General features: G+C 42.3%; 2 protein-coding genes across 3 annotated transcripts in view; both read right to left on the bottom strand.

The window, feature by feature from the left end:
* The window catches only part of EHD4 (EH domain containing 4), a 68885-nt gene extending 48623 nt beyond the window's left edge, over positions 1-20262 (bottom strand). Inside the window, exons 1-2 of one of the 2 annotated variants that reach the window (XM_065593063.1) lie at positions 19937-20218; positions 14341-14421 (exon numbers count right to left, since the gene is read on the bottom strand). In XM_065593063.1, coding sequence (XP_065449135.1) covers positions 14341-14421; positions 19937-20172 — 317 coding nt within the window. In that variant the 5' untranslated portion in view covers positions 20173-20218. Of the gene's footprint in view, positions 1-14340; positions 14422-19936 lie in introns of both variants that reach the window. The other variant, XM_005284605.5, reaches the window with a different exon arrangement.
* A 3723-nt stretch (positions 20263-23985) lies between these two features.
* The window catches only part of LOC101934086 (cytosolic phospholipase A2 epsilon-like), a 30428-nt gene continuing 28617 nt past the window's right edge, over positions 23986-25796 (bottom strand). Inside the window, exon 13 of the mRNA XM_065593062.1 lies at positions 23986-24747. Within this exon, the coding sequence (XP_065449134.1) occupies positions 24515-24747 (233 nt within the window). The 3' untranslated portion in view covers positions 23986-24514. The remainder of the gene's footprint in view (positions 24748-25796) is intronic.

Genomic DNA, 25796 nt, shown 5'->3' with positions numbered 1-25796 from the left:
GACCAGCTTAAGTGCTTAATTTCAATGGAACTTAGGCACATGCTTAAAAGTTGGGGACAGGCTTCCATGCTTTTCTGAGTGGGGAAGTATTCCCAATTTGAGGCCAATATTAATAGCAAAATTCAGTTTATTAAGTAACATGCGCTTTTGCAGCATACACCGGCTTACCCATTTTTCCAGATTCAGAGAAGGAAAGAGCAACTACAATGAGCCCTGCTTAGCTTCAAGAAAATTGTGCTCTAACTCCCTATTCATAATATGAACAGCAGAACTACCCTAGAAATACCCTTGAAGAATTGCATGTAGGAAAACAATTGAGGATTTAGTAATTCAAGAGTCTCCATCAAACAAAGAGAATCTGATCAATCAAGAATTACTAGGTTCGTGGGTTTCCCACAGAATTGGTGTATTTAAAGCCAATCACGACTTACTACAATTTAGGGCACGTTTGTGGATTGCCACTGTCAACAGCTTAAAATAATCAAAACTGGACCTATCAGGACAATTCTTCAGGCTTTAGTGGTAGTACCATTGCTCTGACAGCCAGCGGCAGAATGCTCTGAGCATTCAGTGGGTGGGAGCCTGGACAACGCTGCTACTTTGGGGTCAATATTTAGCAATGGTTTGGTAGGTTGTGTGTCATTTTATAAAACAGCACTAATTTAATCTTACTTCAAGACTGCTGTAGCTGCATATACATTCCATGGAGCTTTTCCACTTGTTAAACAATTCCCGCTTCACTCTGCCTTCAGTTCAACAGAACCCAACAACCGAAGCCTTATAATATTGGTAATAAGAAGTTAAATTCAAGGAACTAAAAGTATGATAGCTTTGAAATAGTATCTCTTCACCAGCCTCGGTAAACTTGCTTCAAGTAGCACCAAACTTATATTGTACAACCTACAGGGAACAACTCCATCATCTTACTTGAGGTCTAAAATCTGGAGGAATGGAAGAGGGGAAGAACTACTATTTAACTCATACAGACCAAAACCAGAAAGATGACATGTAAGAGCCAAAAGCTTAGAAGAGAGTCTCTCTCTCTCTCTCTCTCTCTCTCTCTCTCTCTGAATCTCCTATTTACTACCATGATATCAGAACTACATTGTTCTGCTTCCAGGAGTGACCTATATCAGCTTCTGCTTAATGCTCCAATGCCATGACTATGTTATTTATTTGGTAGAGGTGGGGGTGCAGAGAGAGAATAGTATGCATTCTTGAGCTCAGAGGACAGTCACTTCATGCTCAGATATATTGTAGCTAAGGTCTAAATACTGAAAATGGATCTGCACATCCCTGCACCCACATGGATTCAGTTTCAGCATCTAGACAGGTTTCAGAGTAGCAGCTGTGTTAGTCTGTATCCGTAAAAAGAACAGGAGTACTTGTGGCACCTTAGAGACTAACAAATTTATTTGAGCATAAGCTTTCGTGAGCTACAGCCCACTTCATCGGATGCATAGAATGGAACATATAATAAGAGTATATATATACATACAGAGAAGATGCCATACCAGCTCTAAGAAGCTAATTAATTAAGCTGACCTATTATCAGCAGGAAAAAAACTTTTTGTAGTGATAATCAAGATGGTCAATTACAGACAGTTGACAAGACATCTAGACAGTTGACATCTAGTCCTTAGAAAACACATAACTACAGGTGCTAGTGTATTAATCTTTTTTAATCTAAAATTCTTTGTATCAGTAGCTGCAGAAGTGAGTTCCATAGACCAGGTATACTGTACTTCGCTTTCAAATAAGGATTTCCTTTTCACTGATGTTGCTCTTCAAAAAGAGTCTCTATTTTTGGTTCTAAGTCTCCTATTTTGCTATGAATCAGCATTTCCAGAGACTCCTGCTGATGGAAGATGGTGATTCAGAAGATGGTGACACATACAACATAAAGCTTACAAAGTGGCAGCAACAATCTTAATCCCCAGTTCTGCAAATCAGAGCCACATAGATGAATCCACAGGTCTCTGAGGAGACCCATTGCGCAGGTGTCCACCAGCCTAGATCAGATTACAGGATAATGTCCCTTAGATACCGTTACCGCTCATCAACATGTCAGGCACGTTGATGACGGAGGATTTGCCCCAGATATTCCCCTCTCCCACATCTTCTTTTGTGATTTCTTTTTGGATATCTAGAGCCTGCTCAGGAAACTGCTGGGCTGCAACTCCAAATGAATTCAGTGGGAGTTGAACAGTATTGAGCACCTCTCAGGAAAGACCCTTATGAACAGATTTTCCATTATAACAACATAAATGTGCAAATTCAAGATATTTACATATTCACATACAATCGCCATGTGTGGGCAACTACCAAACTTGCACAGGCAAGCCATGGTAACTGCATCTACAACTTAGTTTCACAATTACACAAAATTTTGAAAACCAAGCCCTCATAGTAGCAATAATTTATACTTCAATATTTACTTCCATCCAAGGATTTCAAATCACTTTCCACATATTACGCTTCACACAATTGACCCTATATACTACACTGATAGGCACACTAGAAATACTGAAGATACATATGTAACACCCTGGTAAGACAGATATTATGCATATCTGCAGACAGGAAACCTCTTTGCCTCAGTTTAAGTGACTGCCACAGACTTGCTGTATTACTGTGAGCCAGAATCCAGAACAGAACCAGATACTGACTACCAGTTGCAAGTTTTATTTAGCACATTTCCTCTCAATGTACAAACACCAGTCTCACCCAGCCACATGAAAGGAGAGGGCAGTCTCACTAAGAGTGAAAAACGACAGTGTTTTTTGTACAATACATTATGTTAACACAGGAAAACACCCAGACGTACAGTATAACGCCAGTGATCTCATGGCCTTGTCAGCAAAGATCAGTAGAGAAGGAGTCCAAGAGTTTACAGGAAGACTATTTTAAAATAGGATGTGTCTCACAGACAGACTAGTTCATGCCACACACATCCTGTGGACTGCAAGCTTTCCTTCTACATGAGGTGCAGTCTTCCTGCACTTATAATGAATGCTGTAAGGTCTTCCCAAGACCTCGTTGCAGAGCTTGAAGCCAAACTGTGGGAAACTTCATTTCAAAATTAGATGTGCCAAGGATTAGGCAGAGTTCATGACATGGTGATCAACCTTTAAAGTGCATTGCTTCAGTTATGCTGAACTACTGCATTAGCACAAGCTAACTGCTTCTCAGCAACGTTAAGCAAGGATGCTCTAGCTAGCAATTATTATGACATGTGGAAACACAATGGAAGGCTTCTTTCCTCCCTCCGGACCTTCCACTCAAAATAGCCTCCAGTCACAAAACCTCTATTTTTGTTTTATAAACTGGGCTCTTTAGTCCAGGCAGAGGATGTTTGTTTAAGTGTGGGAATTCTGCTCTGAAAGAAAACTCATGACATTTGATGTCGGTGAATGATAAATTTAATCTTTACAAATCCACAGAGATTAAAAAGAATCATAAATCTTATCCAAACCATGGTAGACACGGGGCCATTGTCAGTTCTTCCCCACAATCAGATTAAATATACTCATATACCCACCCTTTGCAAACCCAAGATTTTATATGCTCCCACATTTTGGAAGTGTAACTCCGACACAAATGTTTTAAAATCCTGCCTCAATGCTTGACACTGGCTATGGGGAACAAAAAAAGTTAAGTGTACCATTGCACCATAACACTGAATATAATAACAAAGCTAAACTTGGCAGACTAAGGAGAGAAAGTTTTAATTCTGAATTTCCTTGCCTTGATTAGTTTTAAAAAAGTCAGACCCTTCTAGTTTAGTAGTATAAAAATGCTTAAACTTCACATTGATATCAAAATGAGATGCAACAAGATTTTAGAATAGGGTATAAATTTATTTGATCATTAAATAGAAAAAAAATAAACACCATAGCTGACTACAAAAGCATAAGGGCTAGTTCCTGTTTGATATAACAAAGTGTCAATTGTCCCCATTTCTCTCCACCTTCAAAAAAAAAATTGTTTTGTTTTGCAATCACTTGCCAAGAGGTACTGAATGCACAATACTTCCTTCCTTCTTTATAGTAACCATGACAAACTGAGAGACTAATAGAAGGATTAAGGGTATGCTGTTACGCAGTTTAAACCTAAAATAAAGATAGTTTTTCCTAAAAAACCAAAACAGGGGGAGGATGATGAATAGGAATGTTTGCTGGATTTATTATTTGAATTAAAAATAAATTTTGTTTGGTTTGGTTTTTAAATTATATACTTCTTTAGACATTCTCTGGCAGTGTCAGATACTCAAACAATCAATACCGTACTACTATACAATAACCAGATAGGATAATAAACAGGACAAAAATCAATGAATTAAATAAATAAATAAATTGGATTTTTTTATTTAAATTTGATATTTTTGATAAAATGCTTTTTGAGGGAAAAACTATCTAAAAGTAGTTTTAATTAAGATACATTATAGCTCAAAGATATCTCATCATGGAGTAGAGATTATAAATTCTAATTCTATAGTATGAGACAATATATTCATGTAATGTTTAAGAAAAGTTTTGTAAATGAGTTCCAATAGTTCATGGATTAGGGACCCAATCTTATGGGATTCCAGAGGCTTCTTTATAGATTATTTAGGTTAATCTTTCTATCTACCCAATGGGACTCAGTGCTCAGACTAGAAGATACCATCAGAAATGCTTAGTTTTGCAGTTTTCAGACTGTGCATTTGTGTCTCCAGAAATCACATGCTTGTTAACAGCAAAAATGTTTTTAAATAAAATAAACAGAGGTGAGAAATAACAGACCTCAACCCTATTGTCCTTCTGCAAATTTGTGTACACAGAGTTGATCCCTTACCTCTCTCTAAAAGTGCAAAGTTTCAAAAAGTTCAATGAATAGAAGGTTGTTGGGGGCGGAATAGATCTGGACAAGGAGAAGAAGTCTGGAGATAAATATGAGAAGGGAGGGACAGGCAGTAGAAACAAAATTGAAACGGTTTGAGCAGCATATTCCAGAAGTCTTGAGGTCTTTCTGAGTGTAGCCTTCATTGATTTGAGATCTATCATCTCACTAGAAGAGAAAACCTATAATGGCAGTAAGCTGTAAAAGAGACCCAGTTTGGGAATATTTTAAATGAAGTTCCTCTACCTGTGGGTAAGACAGGCATGCGTGCAAAATACAAACAGTGCAACAAAGAAATGCAAGGCCTGGTTGCCCGAGCGAAACAACATCATGAGAAGTGTTCCTTCTCAGGAGGAAGCTGCATTGAAGATGATGAACGGATGATGAACATGCAGGATCTTCAGGTTGGTAAACTTTTTTATTTCATACTTCTTTCTTAAGGACTGCCTGTCTTCCTTCTGGACTAGTCTTGAATTCTCATGTTTGAGCAAAAAATATAGTTGTTACTCTATGGTACTATCATTTTAGATTCAGTTGTAATAAAAAATAAATAGCTGAAATAGGCAGATCTTCCTTTTACAATTTCACCTTTAAAGTAGTACTGAGTGTCAGTGAATGCAATGAGTAATACTAAATGAGCTGTATGGTAATAATAATTAAATAACTGCATTGACTTATTCTGTTTAGGAGAATCCATCCTCAACATATAGGATTTTGAAGACTATCCACCTTCAAGATCACCATCATTTTCTATAGTTTCAGAGTTATCTGCCAATAATAGTGTTTCAGTCACATCATGTATGTCACATAGCCACAGTATATCACCTGTAGCAAAAAGAAAAAAAAAAAATCTCCATCATCCAGAAACAACCATAGATAAGTTTGTGATACGATAAGAACCAGCAGATTACAAAAAGAGGTAATTGATGAAAAAATTGCCCTGTTTATGCAACAAACCAATGGGAGCTGCAGGAAGTGGTGCGGGCCGCGGGACGTACTGGCCGCCGCTTCCCGCAGCCCCCATTGACCTGGAGTGGCAAACCGCGGCCACTGGGAGCTGCGATCGGCCAAACCTGCGGACGCAGCAGGTAAACAAACCGGCCCGGCCTGCCAGGGGCTTTCCCTGAACAAGCAGCGGCCCTAGTTTGAGAACCACTGGTCTAGAGGGTAAAATTGTTAACCTGAGCCTTGATGGGTGGAGCAATGTCCACAATGATCCTGTTGTATGTGCTTGTGTGACAACAGAATAAGGGAATATCTTCCTTACAGAAACAATCGTTACATCAGGAAATGCCCACACAGCAGAATACTTATAAGAACTAGCAGTAAAAGCTATAACAAACTGTGAAAAAATTCAAATGTCTCGTACACAACTTGGTCACAGACAATGCTGCAAATGTATCCAAGATGAGAAGAAATTATTTAAAAGAGAGTGAAGAGAGTCCCACTCTAACAACATAGGGTTGCAGTGCTCATTTGATGCACCTCCTAGCCAAAGACTTCAGTGTTCCAGAAATAAAGGCTAATGTTGTTGAAATTGCAAAATACTTCTGAAACAACCATTTTGCAGCAACTGCTCTGAAAAAAGTCAGAGGAACCAAGCTAACTCTCCCACAAGACTCAGTAGTGGACTGTTTTGAGCACTATATCAAGAACTGGCGTAATCTGATGACAGTTTGTGAACAAAATCATGAAAAAATAGATGGCACCGTCACAGCCAAGTTCTCAACATTGGGCTTAAGAGAATGTTGAACACATGCTGAGTACCTGAAGCCTATTTCTGTAGCCTTGAACAAAATGCAGGGAAATAGCTGTTCTATTGCTGACGCTGTTGAAATTTGGAAGGAACTGAGTGAGATCTTAAAAGAGAAATATGCAATGACAGAGTTAAATTACAAGCATTAAAAAAACAAATTGGACAAGCACTATCTCCAGCTCATTTTCTTGCAAATATTCTCAATACTCAGTACCAGGGTCAAACCTTAACTGCTGAAGAAGAGGAGTTGGCTATGATATGGACATCCATCAGTCATCCCTCCATAATGCCAACTATAATAAACTTCAGAGCAAAGGGTGAACCATTCAAGAAATATGTTTGCTGATGCTGTTTTAAAGAGTCACACCAGTGAACTGGTGGAAGTCAATTAAGCACTTGGATGCAGAGACTGTTGAAGTGATAATCTCACTTTTAACAGCAGTAGCTTCTTCTGCTGATGTAGAAAGAATATTTTCTTCCTTTGGACTAATTCATTCCAAATTGAGAGATCGTTTGGGACCTGAAAAAGCAGGAAAGTTTGTTTTTCTTTTCCAGATTATGAACAAACAGAAAAATGAAGGTGAAGACGACTGAGTTAGCTGCAGAAGCCAATATTTTAAGTTTCTCATGTTGACCTGGCTGACATAGTCGATTTAATTTTTGGTTTTGTTATTTTAAATATTTCATTTAACTATTTTAGTTAAAAACAATTTTAACAAAAAAAAACCCAGACTTTAAAAAACTTGAATGTTTAACTAAATTCAAAAATTCATATGCTTGTTTTGTTAAAATATTATGTTTGCTGTTGAAAAAAAAAATCCAGAATTCAAAACGTTGTTTTAGTTAAATAAATCAATTTAAATGTCTGTCTGGTGATGTTCTCCTCCTAATAAACCATGGCAAGAAAATCCTCCAAATATTAATGATTAACCTGTTGAATTGGAGATAGTTCACCTCCGAATGACTTCATCAATATCTGCTTCAATTACCTTTGGTAAATGAAATAACCAAAGAGTCATTCATTTTCTGATATAGCTGTAAAACTAATCTGAAAAGTTTTCAAAATAAATCACTTAAACAATGTATAGTGTATACCTTCTAAAAATGAAACCTACATCTATCTCTGAGTTGTGAAGAATATGTATTAAGGTTATAACAACCGACAAGAATGCACTTTTATGTAGAAATCCATGATTAAATCGAGTCTTCCTGACTAGTGATTTAAATCATGAGTTAAATCAATTCGATTTAAATCAAATCCATCCTGATAATAAAACTAAACTGATCATTTAAACTAAGTGAAAAAAGACGCAACAGTATCAAGGGTGCAGCTGAAGTGTTATTAGAAACATGCAGAGATTTGTTCAAATTATTTGAAATCTTGCCAGCATTCCTTTATCTACTTTCATTCTGTATAGGCTTGGTGTTGAGGAGTTAGTGTTTGTGGAGTTTGTAAGGGGAGGGGGAAGAGTAGCACCTGGAACCATAATTTTACATTTTTGTCAATGTCTAATTTAAAAAATGACTATATACTGACTGTAAACAATGCAAAATTGCATTCAGGTTGACTAAAACCAAAACTTTTTCACATGAAACTAAGAATCTAACACTAAGTCACAACAACCAGCGCTCATATGATCCTTACCTACTTCCTTCATTCATTCAGCCCCCAATCAGGCAAAACATTTAAGCATGTGCTTAACTTTAAGCAAGTGACTTCAATGGGACTACTCACATACCTAAAAGTTAAGTGTTTTGCTGACTCAGTAGAAAAGACTGCACAAGAAGTATTTTTTCGGGGTAAAATGGTTTTCCACCTTTTAAATCTCAATCCTTCTTGAGGAAGCAGAGCATTAAATGCAGAAGCAGAGGTACAGATTTATGACTTCAGGTTTAAATCAAAGTTTACTTGTGAAAAGCCTGCTGGAAGAAATTTACCAGCCAATATTTATTTACAATAAAATAATATTTTTCCCTTTTCTCTTCCCAAGCTCTACACTCACAGCAGTTAACTACATTACTAAACATTTTAGGGAATAGAGTTAAGCTAAAAGCAGGTTACATACAAGTACGTGGCACCAAAAATATTTTTTAAAAGCCCTGCAAGGAATATTGGAATGTTTAAACTTTATATTTATTTTCCAAAACTATCCTTTGAATTCAAAACGAAGAGTACAGAAAACCTGAAGATCCATGAAATATTTGCTCTCACCTAAATTTGCCCTGAGGTCAGGTAATACATTGATTTGGAAATATATTTGTGACATTGCACTTCATATGCTTTATGGAAATAAGCTTATAAATATGACATAACTGGAATATGCTTTACGTTAAATACCACTTGTATGGTATCATTAGAAAGCTTGTAATCTACTGAGTGTATTCATCCTACTTGTTTGAATGTATTATTTCTATGTCTGGAGTTAGAAAAATAAGATATAAACTTGTATTCCTGATGTAAACATATTAAGTGGAAGCCATTAAGGGTGCTCCAGAATCAATGAACTGTAAATGGATTTATTTACCTGCAAGCCTTCCTGTGTAGGACTAGGCCAGCCCACCGGTAAAGAAGAATGAGGTCTCACAGGGACATGAGACCATGTCACCTGATACTGAAATCCATCTTAAATCTTGTATGTTTCCATTTAGAAGGAGGGGTGGGGGTAGGGAGATGCAGTCTGTGCCTAAGGTTGGGGATGCTATCTCAAGGGTTGTCTGTCAGGAATTTGCAGCTAAACAAAGGGCTGACCCCTCCCTTGAGGGCATAAGAAAGTGCGTCTCGGAGGGAACTCCAGGAAAGGGGGCAAAGGGGTGGGGGAGGTTTTCTGAAGAGGATGGGAAACTGTATAGGGAGGCACCTGTAGGGAAGAACCGAGGCCCTGGCCAACCCTATAAGCAGTTAGTTGTACCCAGCCAACACCAGGGGGAATTAGTGCTGGTAGCACATGATAGGCCCGTTGCTGGTCACTTGGGGGTACAGAGGACTTACGACAGGCTGAGGAGGAATTTCTACTGGCCAGGGATACCGAATGATGTGAGGGATTATTGTAGGACTTGTGCAGTGTGTCAAGAGAGGAAGAAACCGGTGAGACCACAGAAGGCTCCGCTGATGGATTTTGCCTCCCCTTGCCTATCATACGGGAGGCATTCCAAAGGGTGGCAATGGACATAACGGGTCCTATGCCACACCCCACTTGGAGGGGGAACAAAGCCCGTTGCCAACTCTGTACACATATCATTCAAGAGACACCATGATAGGACCTAATCACATCAGCCACACCATCAGAGGCTCGTTCACCTGCACATCTACCAATGTGATATATGCCATCATGTGCCAGCAATGCCCCTCTGCCATGTACATTGGCCAAACCGGACAGTATCAACACAAAAGAATAAATGGACACAAATCAGACTTCAAAAATTATAACATTCAAAGACCAGTCGAAGAACACTACAACCTCCCTGGTCACTCAATTACAGACCTCAAAGTCACAATATTCCAACAAAAAAACTTCAAAAACAGACTCCAGCGAGAAACTGCTGAATTGGAATTAATTTGCAAACTGGACACCATTAAATTAGGCTTGAATAAAGACTGGGAGTGGATCGGTCATTACACAAAGTAAAACTATTTCTCCATGCTAATTTTTCCCCCTACTGTTACTCACACCTTCTTGTCAACTGTTGGAAATGGGTCATCCTGATTATCACTACAAAAGTTTTTTTTCTCCTGCTGATAATAGCTCACCTTAATTGATTAGTCTTGTTATAGCTGGTATGGCAACACCCATTTTTTCATGTTCTCTGTATATATAGCTATATCTTCCTACTGTATTTTCCACTGCATGCATCCGATGAAGTGGGTTTTAGCCCACGAAAGCTTATGCCCAAATAAATTTGCTAGTCTCTAAGGTGCCACAAGTACTCCTCATTCTTTTTAAGTACTGTATATCTTAGTGGTGGTGGATTTTGCCTCGGTATCCTGAGGCAATCGCGCTAACATAGAAGCTGAAACAGTGACAAGAGCCCTGCTCACCATATTCAGCAGAGTGGGCTTCCGTAAGGAGATTTTGTCTGATCAGGGGGCAAATTTTATGTTGCAGTTGTTCAATAAGCTATGGAAGGTATGTGGAGTGAGACAGCTTAAGCCGGCCCCCTACCATCCCCAGGCCAATGGGCTGGTGGAAAGGTTCAATAGGACCCTAAAATCCATGCTGGGGATGTATGCCAAGGAAAGGTGCCAGAGTTGGGACGAGTTATTGCCATTCCTGCTGTATGCCTACAGGGAGGTACCTCAAGAGTCCACGGGATTGTCCCCATTTGACCTTCGGTATGGGAGGAAAGCGAGGGGACCTCTCTATCTCATTAGGGATACCTGGAAAGGATGCAACAAGGTGAGGGACGAACCCATGACTGGATATGTTCAGAGGTTCAGGAGGGAGTTAAAGGACATGATGTAAATTGTCCAAAACAACCTCCAGAGCAGTCAGGCCAAGTAAAAGGCATGGTATGATAAAAATATTTGTAAACGCACTTTTGACATGGGTGATTTGGTAATGTTACTCAGTCCTGCGAAAAAGTTCAAAATGCAAAACTCCTGGGAGGGGGCCTTTGAAGTGGCAGAAGTGGCAAATGAGGAAACTTAAAAAGTCGCTTGATGATACTATGCCCTAACTAGTATATGTAAACAGACTCAAGGCCTATCACAGTAGAGTGGCCAGGGTAAACATGATCAGTTGTGTCGAAGGGGAAACTGAGGCATGCCCACTCACTGATTTGATGGCTGAATGCCAAAATGGGTTAACTCTGGAAAGGATGGAAATCTGTAGGGAGCTGACACCAGTCGAAAAGGGGGAAATGTTATCAATGCTGCAAAAAGTACAGTGAGTATTTTCCAACAAACCAGGGAGGACACACTCGCTGTCCCATAGAATCCTCACGAAAGGCACACAGCCCCCCCGTTCCAGGTCTTGCAGCGCCACCAGCAAGATGAAGGAGCAAATTCATGCTGAGATACAAAGCATGTTGGACCTGGGGGTGATTAAGGAATCTGACATTGCGTGGGCTTCCCCTGTGATCTTGGTCCCCAAAAAGGATGGCACTGTAAGATTTTGTGTAGACTATAGGAAACTCAATGCTGTCACTGTAACAGATGCATACCCCATGCCAAGAACTGATGACATGCTGGATATGCTGAGCCAAGCCAAGTACCTCAGTACCTCTGATCTAACTAAAGGCTATTGGCAGATCCCTTTGGAGGGGGAGGCACAACAAACATCAGCTTTTATCACTGACATAGGGCTCTATGAATTTACGGTGCTACTTTTTGGTCTGGTAAATGCTGGTGCAACCTTCCAGAGACTGGTCAATAGAGTGTTAAATGGTTTGCAGAATTATGCTAGGGGGCATACATAGATGGCTTTGCTGTATTCAGCAACACCTGGAGTGACCACAAGGAGCACCTGGGAGTTGTGCCATCAAAGCGCAAAGAAGCTGGGCTAACTGTGAAACCCTCTAAGTGCAAGACTGGGGCAGCCAAAGTCCCTTATCTAGGACACTGGGTAGTGGGGGGGAGGGGAGGGGCGAAATATCCCCCAACCTTCTTAAGGTGGAAGCCATCATAAAATGGCCTGTACCCCAGACTAAAAGGCAAGTCCAATCCTTCATAAGCTTGGCAAACTATTACAGGAGGTTTGTGGAGGGGTTCAGTGACACTGTATCCCCAATCACAGACTTATGTAAAAAGCATCAACCTAATAAGGTAATTTTGTCAGAGGCGTGTCAGAAAGGTAATGCACTCTTGTCTGCGGAGCCTGTGATGGTCATCCCTGACTTTGATAAGACTTTTGAATTGTGTACGGATGCATCAGAAACAGGGTTGGGTGCTGTGCTAATGCAGTCAGGGGAGGGCAACAAGAAGCATCCCATTGCCTTCCTAAGCAAAAAGGTGTCCCCTGCTGAACAGAATTACTCTGTCATAGAAAAAGAGTGATTCTAACTAACCATTCAACCTTGGCATGGCTTAACCGAACTAAGGACATAAAAATCCAAACTGCTACACTGGAGCCTGGTCCTGCAGGAATTTGACATGGAAATTATGCATATTAAAGGAAAAGAGAACTGGATAGCAGATGTCCTTTCCAGGAAAGAGGAATTTTAGGTGTACTGCCTCCACCATGGACTCTGGTAATAAGTTCAGGAGGAGGGTGTGACGTTGCACTCCATACGCTTTATGGAAATATGCTTATGAATATGACATAACTGGATTATGCTTGTGCTAAATACCCTTTGTATGGTATCATTAGAAAGCTTGTAATTTACTGAGTGTGTTCATCCTATTTGTTTGCATGTATTATTTCTATGTCTGGAGTTAAAAAAATAAGATATAAACTTGTATTACTGATGTAAACACATTAAGGGTGCTTCAGAATCAATGAACTGTAAATGGGTTTATTTACCTGCAAGCCTTCCTGTGTAGGTGTGGGCCAGCCCACCGGTAATGAAGAATGAGGTCTTACAGGGACATGTCACCTGATACTGAAATCCATCTGAAATCTTGTACTTTTCCATTTAGAAGGAGGGTTGTGGTCCAAGCACAGACAAAAGATCCCCGCCTTGTACCAAAGCTATACGAGGGGGCGGAGAAGGACAAAGGGGTGGCCAGTCATGAGAAAGCCCCTGGTTACCACCCAAGATGACTGCTGGAACTAATAAGGACTGTACCAGGGGAAAGGATTGGGCCCAGACTAGGAAGAAGTCTAGTCTGTGAAATAAGTTTATTGGAACATCCCTGAGGGTGAGATATTACCTGTAATCAGTTTCTTAATGTATTAGGCTTAGACTTGCATGTTTTTGCTTTATTTTGTTTGGTGACTTACTTTGTTCTGTCTATTATTACTTGAAACCACTTAAATCTTATTTTTTATACTTAATAAACTCACTTTTGTTTATTAAGGAACCCAGAGTAAGTGATTAATACTTGGGGGAGCAAACAGCTGTGCATCTCTCTCTATCAGTGTTACAGAGGGTGGACAATTTATGAATTTACCCTGTATAAGCTTTATACAGAGTAAAACGTATTTATTTGGGGTTTGGATCCCATTGGGAATTGGGTGTCTGGGTGCTGGAGAGGTAACCTGCTGAGCTGTTTTTGCTTAAAGTCTGCAACTTTGCGTGCATGGCCCAGACCCTGAGTCTCTGTTGCAGCAGACTAGCATGTCTGGCTCAACAAGGCAGGATTCTGGAGTCCCAAGCTGGCAGGGAAAACAGGCTCAGAGGTAATTTCAGCACATCAGGTGACAGTCCCCAGGGGATCCCTGTGACCAAACCCGTCACAATACTATAAGAACTCCAAACCCACAAAGCAGCTTTTAATTTAATAAAAAAAAAAAGTTAATGTGAGCACAGGGCAATGTTTGAACAATAAACTATTTTTCACAAATAGCCTTAAAATACAAATAAGAGAAGTGGAAAAGTTCTCTGCACCTACCCTTTGGGAGCCCAAAGCTGCACTTGGTTTCCTTACCTAATTATGTCCTAATTCGCAATTCTGCAAATACTTATGCATAACCTTAATTTACTCATCCAAGCAAAATTAAGCAGTGTATAAGAGCTTGCGGGATGGAAGCAATAATCACTAAAGAAACCAAATTCAGTTTCAAGCTTCCAATGGGTAGTTGTAAATAAGAGAAGAGAAAACTGACTTGCTATTTAAACGTTTGAAGACAGTTGAACTGTTCAGTGGTAAAGGTAAACATGGGTATAAGACTCTGCAGGATCTGGGCCTATGTTAAAAGAGAAAAAAAGATAGTTTGTTATTGTAAGTTGCTAGTAAATGATAATCTGTTGGTATTTAGAGAATAAGAAAAAAGAAGTTTTGTAGAATTTAAAGTAGGAACCTTTCCATGAACCTTGCAGATATAAAAAGCAGATTAAAATTTGATCCTCATCTCTACAATGTTCCTTGGACAGTTCTAAGTTACTGTACTTGGGAAAATTACATTTTCAGTGCAATTTATGAGGAATGCAAAACCTAGCAACTTTGTATAATTAACATGTGGGGAAATGCAGACATTTTCATGCCATGTACATATTTGCAAGGTCATGCCCTGTACATAATCGTAAAGTAATTACCAAACAAGTGTTTGAAGTAACAAGAGAAACAGGAAAGACAGGAAAGGCAACAGGAAAAATGCTGAACCTAGCCCACATTTAAAAAAAAATAAAAAAAATCATGAAATATTTGGGGGAAGGGAGGGATAGCTCAGTGGTTTGAGCATTGGCCTGCTAAACCCAGGGTTGTGAGCTCAATCCTTGAGGGGGCCACTTAGGGATCTGGGGCAAAATCAGTACTTGGTCCTGCTAGTGAAGGCAGGGGGCTGGACTCAATGACCTTTCAGGGTCCCTTCCAGTTCTATATCTCCATATATTATCATTGCAAGAATGTTTAATTGTAAATAGTACTATGTCATACAGGACAGCTCACAAAAAGTTTAATATCTTTAAGGTTTCGTGACCCACAAGCCCTTCAAGGCTAAGTGGCAGAGAGCCCCCCTCCCCCCGCCATACTGTAACTCACATCAGGCCTGACACACTCATTTCCCCAGCACATTGTTGCCATAATATAGATCTAGGGCCCTACCAAATTCACTACCATGAAAAACGCATCACGGACGTGAAATCTGGTCTTTTGTGTGCTTTTACCCTATACTATACAGATTTCACAGGGGGAGACCAGAGTTTCTCAAATTGGGGGTCCTGACCCAAAAGGGAGTTGCGGGGCGGGGGGGGGTCACAAGGTTATTTTAGGGGGGGGGCACAGTATTGCCACCCTTACTTCTGCGCTGCCTTCAGAGCTGGGTGTCCGGAGAGTGGTGGTCAGAGAGCAGAAGCTGTTGGCTGGGTGCCCAGCTCTGAAGGCAGCGCCCCACCAGCAGCAGAACAGAAATAAGGGTGGCAATACCATATCATGCCATCCTTAGTTCTGCACTGCTGCTGGCAGCGGTTCTGCCTTCAGAGCTGGGCTCCTGGCCAGCAGCCGCCACTCTCTAGCTGCCCAGCTCTGAAGGCAGCGCCACTGCCAGCAACAGTACAGAAGTAAGGGTAGCAGTACCCCCACAATAACCTTGCGTCCCCCATGCAACTCCTTTTTGGGTCAAGTCCCCTACAATTACAACACCGTGAAATTTCAGATTTAAATAGCTGAAATCATGAAATTTACAATTTTTTAAATCCCATGACTGTGAAATTGACCAAACTGGACTGTAAATTTGGTAGGGCCGAATATATATATCAAAGGTGTCAGGGAAGGTGTCATGTGTGTACTGGTGACACACTAGTCCTGAAAATCATTGTGTGATACATGTACAGGTTATATTCATTCATTCATTCATTCTCTCTCTCTCTCTCTGTATATATATCTGACCAGCTTGGTTACAGGCAGAGGACAATGAAAGTTCATTTACATATAATGTAAACAAAGCCATCAAGCTAAATGAGCAAGGGAGAAGACCACTGAACCATCACAGCAGGGAACAGAATCTGCACCCCAGGAAGCCTTCCTGGTTCTTGAGGCAGAGACAATGGACTTTGAATAATAAAAGGGGAGCAAAAAAGATATTTTAGTTACCCATCACTTAGGGGACACAGGGAACAGCATGTGAACAACTTGTGAGCATGTGAAAGTTGCATTCTCTTGGCCTGGAGATACTGATAACTTGATGTGAGTAAGAAAACCGCTTAGGCAAAGATTGCTAAGATTAAGTTTTAGTCACTAGAAAATGTGTTGTGCGTTGTTTTATTTGCAACCATATCTGTCTCTTTTTCTCTTGCTTATTACCAATAAAGTCTCTCTTCTTTGTTAATAAATTTATTCTTGTTTTATTACAAAACCAGTACTGTGTATTAAAGTGAAGGGTGAGTTTTCAGCTAACCTACAGTCTGATGTGTGCATTCTCTCTTTGGAGGCACCAAACAATTTCTGAGAGTGTCCAGTGGGAGGGACTGGACACTGCAGGGAGACGTCTCTGGAGAAGTCAGGAACTGGGCTTCACTGATTGTTACCTGAAAGTTTACACTGGTAGAGTCTTGATGAATTTGTTGGAAAGACAGACAGACTGGTGTGTCAGAGAACTGACGCACAGCTTAGCAGTGGCAAAGCTCTCATTCTTGCTCAGGCAGAGGTGTAACACAGTGGCTCACAGTTCTGGGTGTCCTGAGCAAGACAGGTTAGTGATCACTGGTATAGAATTGTAGGGTCCCATTTCCTTCAAAGTTCGTTATCTCCACAGAACTATATTTCATAAAACTATCACTTCTAAAAGATCTTACATCCCACTCAGGTGCAATCTTACTTATACTAAACTCAAGAAAGAGTAGAGTGGCATATGCCTACGTATAACTTAATTCACATGTGCTACCTTTCTGAGGGATCTGAAATCTACCGGCCACAGAAACAGAAGTACCAAGGTCACTCGCAAATCTGGATCTTGCATGTCAATGCAACACCAAAACTAGCACTATGGGCTGCACAGCTTTTAGATGTTTTACACTAGACTGCTGATGCACTTATACACTATATTAACTCACAGTAACTACTGTTCATTGAACCAAGCTAGAAAAACATTACAGTAAATGGAAAACAACACATATTCCTTCCCATCGGTACAAAAAGCCATGAGATAGCATCCTTAAACAGGAAGGCAAAAACAGAACAGAATGCTGAAAAAATTCAGAAATGTGCATCAAACTTAAATATCATATTTTTCAGACGTTCAGAAAAGCTTTTCTCTCCAATACAGTGATAACACAACAGAAGGCTTACCAGGGGAGGGCAAACTATGGCCCGTGGGCCAGATCCGGCTCGTCAGGGCTTTCAATCCGGCCCGCGGGATTGCCAGCCCCATGGCATAGCGGGGCTAAGGCAGGATCCCTGCCTGCCCTGGCCCCGCTCCGTTCCCAGAAGCGGCCAGCACCACGTTCCTGCGGCCTCTGGGGGAGCAGGAGGCAGAGGGCAAGCCAGTGCCGGACATGCTGGCCACTTCCAGGAGTGGCGTGGGACCAGGGTAGGCAGGGATCCTGCCTTAACCCTGCTGCGTGCAGCTGCCACCCCGGAGCCACTCAAGGTAAGCGGCGCCGGGCCAGAGCCCGCACCCCTCCTGAACCCCACACCCCAACCCCCTGCCCTGAGCTCCCTGCTGAGCCCCAACCCCCTACTGAGCCCCTTCCTGCACTCCACACCCCCTCCTGCACCCCAACTCCCGCCCCAGCCCTACATTCAGGACCCTGCATGCAATTTCCCCACCCAGATATGGCCCTTGGGCCAAAAAATTGGCCCACCCCTGGCTTAGACTGATTAGTTAATTTGCATGTCAACAAACAAAAGGTCCTGATTCACTCAATACACAAGTGCTACTTGCTTTGTGGCTTTAAGATGGAACAGGTAGTTAATACATGTTATGTTTTTATCTTCTTTTAAAGTACTTTTAAATCATGCGTACGCACTTTCCTACATACTCCACATTTTTCAATCCTGCCCTCATCCAAGCAAACTTGTACCACCTGTCCACCCAGTGGAGATGTTTTCACTTGCACTTTCATGATAACACAAGCCACAGCTTGGAGCTTGTTCTGCCTCAGCCATCAAGGTTATTGTCTTCATTCTAGTGACAGGCCTCTCAACTTTCCACTCCATGTTTACTCTAGAGGTGTGTTACTGTTCAAGGATAATAGGTTTGTTACTGTATGAACATGGTAGGTTTGTTCACCCTGGGTAGTGGTACTTACCACATGAAAAGGTATTTTCTTATGCAAGTACAGGGGGCAGATGGAGAATTATTTAACAGATAGGCAGCAGAGCCAAGGAGGTATTTACCAAGTGAGAGTGGAAATGACAGGGTGAGAGGTATTTATCATGAAGATGGAGGAGCAGGGAACTAATCATTCAGTGGAGGTGTGAAATGGATACTTACTGTATGAAAGGAAAGTGGCAGAGGGGGCATGGCCACGGTGCATGCAAGAGTGGGTAGTTATGGAGTATTTATTGTATGAAACTGTGTGCTGGCAGGAGGGCCAAGGGAGTATATAACCCAGATGCTGACGTCTTTACAGTATGAAGCTTAGGCACAGCGGCAACTACACTGGTGGTGGGCTGTATGTCAATGTTGTTCCCCTGGGTAAGGGCTGGAAGGTATTTACCCCTGTGGGGGTATTTACCGAACGAGGAAGGAAAGGGGACGTTTACCCTCAATGGGGTTATTTCTAAATGAAGGAGTGTACCGCTACTGGACTGAAGCAAGGAATATTCACGTACGTGGGCAGCGGCGGGGGTCGGGGGTATTTACCGGATGAAGGCAGGCAGTGTGTGTGGGGGGAGGGGGGTATTTACCGGCGGGCGGGCAGTATTTACTGGATGAAGGTGGGAGGAAGGCAGGCAGGCAGGCGGGGGGGGGTATTTACCAGAGGAAGGGCGGGGGGGATTTGCGGAAGGAAGACAGGGAGGCGCGGGGGGGGGGGTATTTAGCAGAGGGAGGCAGGCAGGCAGGGGGGGGTATTTACCAGAGGAAGGGCGGGGGGGATTTGCGGAAGGAAGACAGGAAGGGGGGGGTATTTAGCAGAGGGAGGCAGGCAGGCAGTGGAGGGTATTTACCAGAGGAAGGGGGGATTTGCGGAAGGAAGACAGGGAGGCGCGGGGGGGGGGGGGTATTTAGCAGAGGGAGGCAGGCAGGCAGGGGGGGGTATTTACCAGAGGAAGGGCGGGGGGGATTTGCGGAAGGAAGACAGGAAGGGGGGGGGGGTATTTAGCAGAGGCAGGCAGGCAGGCAGTGGAGGGTATTTACCAGAGGAAGGGCGGGGGGGGGGGGGATTTGCGGAAGGAAGACAGGGAGGCAAGGGGTGGGGGGTATTTAGCAGAGGGAGGCAGGCAGGCAGTGGAGGGTATTTACCAGAGGAAGGGTGGGGGGGATTTGCGGAAGGAAGACAGGAAGGGGGGGGGGGTATTTAGCAGAGGCAGGCAGGCAGGCAGTGGAGGGTATTTACCAGAGGAAGGGCGGGGGGGGGGGGGATTTGCGGAAGGAAGACAGGGAGGCAAGGGGTGGGGGGTATTTAGCAGAGGGAGGCAGGCAGGCAGTGGAGGGTATTTACCAGAGGAAGGGTGGGGGGGATTTGCGGAAGGAAGACAGGAAGGGGGGGTATTTAGCAGAGGGAGGCAGGCAGGCAGGCAGTGGAGGGTATTTACCAGAGGAAGGGGGGATTTGCGGAAGGAAGGAAGGAAGGCAGACAGGCGGGGAGGGGGGTATTTACCGGATGAAGGTGGTCTTGCCCGTGCTGTACTGCCCCACCAGCAGCACCATGGGCTTGTTGTCGAAGTCGGCCTCTTCCAGCGTGGGCGAGTGGAAGTCCTGGAAGCGGTAATAGTCCTCGAGCGGCTGCAGCCGCCGCGCGTACAGCTCCTTCAGCCCCCCGGTCACCGTCTGCACCGCGTCGCCGCCGCCGGCCCGCTCCCGAGCGCCTGCCTGCTTCCCCATCCAGCTGAACATCCCGACCCCGCTACACGCAGCACCGCACAGACTGACTCACTGGCGGCCGGCCGGCAGCGCTCCTCCTCCCTGGGCACGGCCCGAGCACCGCCCCCGGGGCGGGGAGCCAGCCCGGCCTTGTCCAACCCTATCGCTCTCCGGTGGGTCTGCGCACCGCTGGGAAAAGCCGGACTGACCCTCGGCCTGGGGGTGTTGGGGGCCAGGTTCCCTAGTGTCCCATCAACACCGATCAAGTGGAGTCACCGCTGCCCCATCCCCGCACGTTCCCAGAGCACGAAGCCGCACGCAACTCCAGAGCCGGCACCGGCATCCCCTGGGGCCTGCATCCTGCTGAGTCCAGCCCCTAATGCCCCTCAATCCCCTGTCCATGCTAAAAAATTGTGGGCTTGGACTCTCTCCTGGCACGCAGCCACCGCAGACATTGAGATCTGGCACATGAACCCTGCCAGACCCATCAGATTTAGGACCTTTGTCCCAAATTCTGTGGCACGAATGGACAAATCTAGACGATCCTACTGTGGAAAAAAAAGCCTAGACCCCAATCCATCCCTGCAGGAGTTCTACCAATATCCACAGCCAGCACCTGGATCCACATGGATCTTGCAAATTTTGGCCCAAACCCCAAATTATACAATCTGAATAGAAAACAAACATAGCCTCTCCTACTTCACTGGAATAATCTGGATTGTGATGCACTTTAGCCCAATAATACTATAAAAACATGTATCTGGTACCCAGATTGTGGTTGATTTTGCCAATTTTTTATCCTCATTTCCCCCAATTCTACGTCTGAATAGAGAAAAACTGCACCAGCTTTTAGCCGGACACTGTTGAAACTGGCCGAGCAACACCTCAAAAACATTCAGCACCCTCATCCTAGTCTCTTCATACCAAACTTCTACCAGTTAAATAGAGAAGAAGGGCAGCTGGCTCTACTTCTTGTAGAAATCCAGACCCCTGTGCATCTCTCCTCAATAGGTGGGTAAAGACACACACACATCCACTACCTAGAAATTGCCAGCTCCTACCAGTTTTTGATCCCAAATAAAGGACACATGTTGCCACTCCTACTTTTGACCAGAAAAACTTCAGACTTCGGCACAATCCAGTGCAAAAGCAACACAGATCTGGTACCTGGGTCTCACCAGTTCCATCAAAGTTTTGGTCAGACACCATGTGTTTCTCCTATTCCACTATAAAAATCTGGTCCCTGATATCTAGCTATGGGCCTGGAGCAGCAAAGTTTTGTCCATTTTTCCTCCTAAATTCCCAACAGTTTATCTTCTAGATACAGCAGATGTAGCCATCCATTATCATCTGAGAAGTCTGTATCTAATGTAATGTGTATCACTGAAGCCAAGCTAGCCCAGACTGAGCATCTTCTTCCTTTCTAGAGACACCTAAATTTCATATCATATTAACATTGACATTTTTCAGTGGAACTGGTCTTATAGATGTAGATGATCACATTATATGTGTAGTTTTAAGTGATCATTTCTTATTATTTATCCCTTTTACTTGATAAGTCTCTGTCCAATGCACTGAGATTTTCAAAGCACCCTACGGGATTTAGACACATTCCATTAATTTTAAAACATTTGAATGAAAGATGTGTGCCTAAATCCCCTAATTGCTTTAAAAATCTCAATGCATTGAACAGAGACTTATCAGGTAAAAGGAATAAATAAATAAATAGGCTTGCTGCCTATCTAGAAGGTAAAACTTTGGGGTGGATCTGGGTGAATGGGCAAGACCTTGCTGAAGCTAGGTCCGTATTTGGCTTTAGAGGGTATGACCTTCATGGTGAAGGCTGATACAAAGTCATTAAACTTCTTTGCAACATCCTTTTCCTCCTTAATTACTGCTTGGTAGTCCAACATAGCTACAAATGAGATTTGGTGAGTATTTACTTTTCAAAATCCCGGTTAGACTTCCTACTTTCCATCATGCTTATTGAATACCACATTTTATGCTCTCATCTTTTGGCTTCAGTAGGATTGGATTCCCTCTCCTCTCCCTTCCCCTCAAAGATTAGCTGTTGGGCTCAAATAACCGCTTGTATTTTAACCATTCTGGTTTTGCTTGCATTTCTGCTTTATGTTTTGTTTAAGACTATGCAAGCCATTTGTAACTCTGTTGTGGTGTATTTAAGAAACCTCCATGCTGAGTCTAAGTATTTTAAAGTGCTTCACGTTTGCTTTAGGGTCTTTTTGACTGGCTTCCTCATTTTTTTGGAAATACCCATTTCTTAAGTTTTGTTTCCCCTTTCTTAAGTTTGGTTTCATGTTTCTTCTTTTTGATGACTGCTCATCGAAGGTGTTGAACGTAAACATATTGTAGTCATTATTACTTCTTCCAACCAACATCTGTGTATTACTTAAGAGCTCACTACATAACAGCTATAAAAATAACCTTATAATGCTTCTAAGTTGCAACAAACCAATAGGAGGCAACCTACTCACATACACACCATGGGGCCAATTCGCCGATGTATTCAGCCAGCTTTGTGTTGCTCTATCAATGGATAGAAGATTCCTTCTGCCGGGGGTGTGTGCCTGCACATAATCCTGGCAAAGTCAGTGGTACTACATGTGGGAGAAAGGGTCTGCAGAATCATGCTATATGTTATTGAAGTCCGGGATAGTAACATCTTTTAACCATGCACAGTATCAGCACATTTTTACATAGTTCTGAAGTTCTGAGTTTTCTTACTCATGTATGATACCTCTGTGTGTAGCCTTCAAGAGGTTCCATTTTTATGTCTATTAAACTTAGTTAACATGCTCCTTGGTTAAGGTTGCAACTGATTTCCAGTATAAAGCTTTATTTTGTTACTCCCTCTAAAATTCAGAGAGTCCCTGAGAGGGAAACTCTTACTTGGTGTCTCATACAAGAAAATGTTACTCATGGAGCTGCACAAGATGTGGGAAAGGGGCTTATCACTCCCTGTAAGCCCTTCATGGGGTCTAAAAAGCAGCAGGAAGGTAAGGGAAGTGGTTCTTCTCTTGGTTCTGCTCATCAAGCTTCCTACCCAGCCACATTTCCCTCCCCCTTTCCTGCACTCAGCAGAATTCTAGTCCTTATGGCACTATGAAGCCAAAAGGAAGAGTGACACACTTATGCCCTCCTTGGATGAGAGCCCTGATCCTGAGGACCAACAGGAATTTGCAGAAGTAAGACTTCCTTTTTGAAGACCATGGGAAGTCTGCAGCATCAGGACTTCCCTCCACAGAATGTTGGGTTAGCAGTGGGGTGAGCAAGCAGACCAAGGGACCATTCCCATTAGTCACTGAATCTCCTAAAGTCTGCTGGATTGCGCTTCCTCTCTTGTAGGCCTGGAAGGGTTTGTAGGAACAGGGAGCCTTTGTAACAGAATTTAGGACTGTTTTTTAAAAAAAAATTAAGGATGTTCCCACACCCGTAAAGTTTGTTAAATTAAAATCAAGTTTGCAGGCACATATCAGTGATCTGAGTTTCAATAACATTAGACTTAAAAACTAAACCTCTGCTATGTTTCTACAAAATTAATTTCACTTTAGGAAATTTTTGTGTGTGAGATTGTCTTACTTGAGATGAGCCTAAACTGGAATCCCAAATTCAAACTGTCCAAAACACTAGGAAAGTTCACATTCAGTTCCAATGCTGAACTCTGGTGCTTGCATCATCTCTACGCCAGACTCTTTGCTAGTTGTGAATACAGAACCAACCATTTGCATTAATAGTTTTGCTAATAGAAGAGGACGTTGTTTTTTTAAAAAATCTCATTATTACCACTTAGAATCCAACAAAACATTTTATTATGCAAAACATATTTATATATATTTGTATAGAAATCTTAGTATGTTAATTATTTTATTTAAAAATTGATTCTGTTCTCTTTAAAGGTTCTGGACTGGCAGTCCTGGTAGTGGAAGTCCTCTCTTAATTGACATAATAGATACAGCACAAACAATAGCAATGCAAGCTGCTTCACATTTCCTTGCCAATCTGCCTCAGCCTTGACTTGGAAAGGCCACTTCTAGAAGTGACAGCATTAGTTCAGTCTCAACACCAATTCAGTACTTGGCCACTCTGCTGAGAGTGTTAACGAGGGAAGCACATGAATAAATTATGGAAGAGCTTTCCTCTTTATCTTTATTCCCATTTCTGACAGGCAGATATAGTTTTTCCTGGTACAGATTGAATGCTATTTTTAGCATTTTTTGGATTTCCATCACTGTCTGTTTCAGTTCCTTTTTTCTTCAGTAATATCAACAGATGGATATTTCTTTCGTATTCCATAATGCTGGACAATCAGTAAATGTTGGGATCCTTCCCAATGATGGGAGAGAAAGATATATCATCACAGAGGAGTATGAGGTTTGAGACTATTTCTATGTTGTTTTTTCCGTTCCACAGCTATACGCAAGGCCTGAAGAATCAAGTCTTTATTATTCTGGACATTGTAGTAACTCAGTTTTGCCAGCTTGTCAAAATCTTCCTCTGAATAGCGCAGATTATTTATATTATATGAACCATTGATATCGGCAACATCAATTTCACCTTCTGCCATCTCCGAGGGACTACGTTTCACACCTAGAGGAAAATAGCAATTAGGTTTATTATTGCGACATGATTATAGTCCTAGGCTTTATCAGCCATGTGCACACAATCAGTCACAGACCAGAGATTTCTCTCCAGTGAGATTTTATTGCTGTGAGGATGTTTTAGGAGTATATTTAGCTTAATTCACTACATTGCTGCCTGGATCACCACTCTCAAGACTGGTGGAAATTAGATGCCTGATGTGGTGAGGGACTGCATCATTCTTTGAGCACCCCCTACAGGCCAGCACACTGGGAGACATTCATAGTGATCTTAGAAAAAGTTGCACATCCACTGCCAAATCAGGAGAGGCGTGTACCTTGATGGCAGTCAGCATACAGAAAGAGGGATTGGGGAAAAAGAGGAAGGGTGTGTTAAGAGATGAGTGGCAGAATCAAGTTTATTACAAAGGAGAAATAGTGATATTAATCATTAGGCCTCATGTACTTTGTGACAAGCTACATCTAAACTCTGTAGCAGGACGCCTGGATTCTGTGGCATTCTGATGCGATAGACTGGAAATTCCATGGCAGCTTCATTTAAGAAATGGATGCGATTTTAATTTTTAATACAAAAATGATTCAAAAATCATTACAGCAGCCCCCATATTGTACATTTTGATATTAAATTCAATTTATTATATGATGTCCTCAAATTTTCCATTTTCAACGTAGGGTAGATTTTTGTATTGATAATGAATAACTTATATTGTAGAAGATGTCCTGGGGGAAGCAGGAGGTTTTAACACTTGGGTAGGGAACAGCTGAGGCTTTTGGCACATAGGAGGCAGTTTGAGATTATGAGATAAGCACATTAGGTGGATATGGCTATTAAAAATGATCAGCATTCAAGTAGTTAACAAGGTTGACATTTAAAACAGTCAATTTGAGGTTTCAGAGTCAAGAACCCAGTGAAGCGAACAGAAACTTCTCAGGTCTCAGGCTCTGGGGCTATAAAATTGCAGTGTAGACGCCCAAGCCCAAACATCCATACTGCAATTTTATAGCCCTGCAACCTGTCATGTGACATAAGCCAGCCAC

The sequence above is a fragment of the Chrysemys picta genome, chromosome 4 (genome assembly GCF_011386835.1).
Source record: "Chrysemys picta bellii isolate R12L10 chromosome 4, ASM1138683v2, whole genome shotgun sequence".
Lineage (NCBI taxonomy): Eukaryota > Metazoa > Chordata > Testudines > Emydidae > Chrysemys > Chrysemys picta.
The sequence above is the reverse complement of the archived record's forward strand: the minus strand, read 5'-3'. Positions and strand labels throughout refer to the sequence as shown.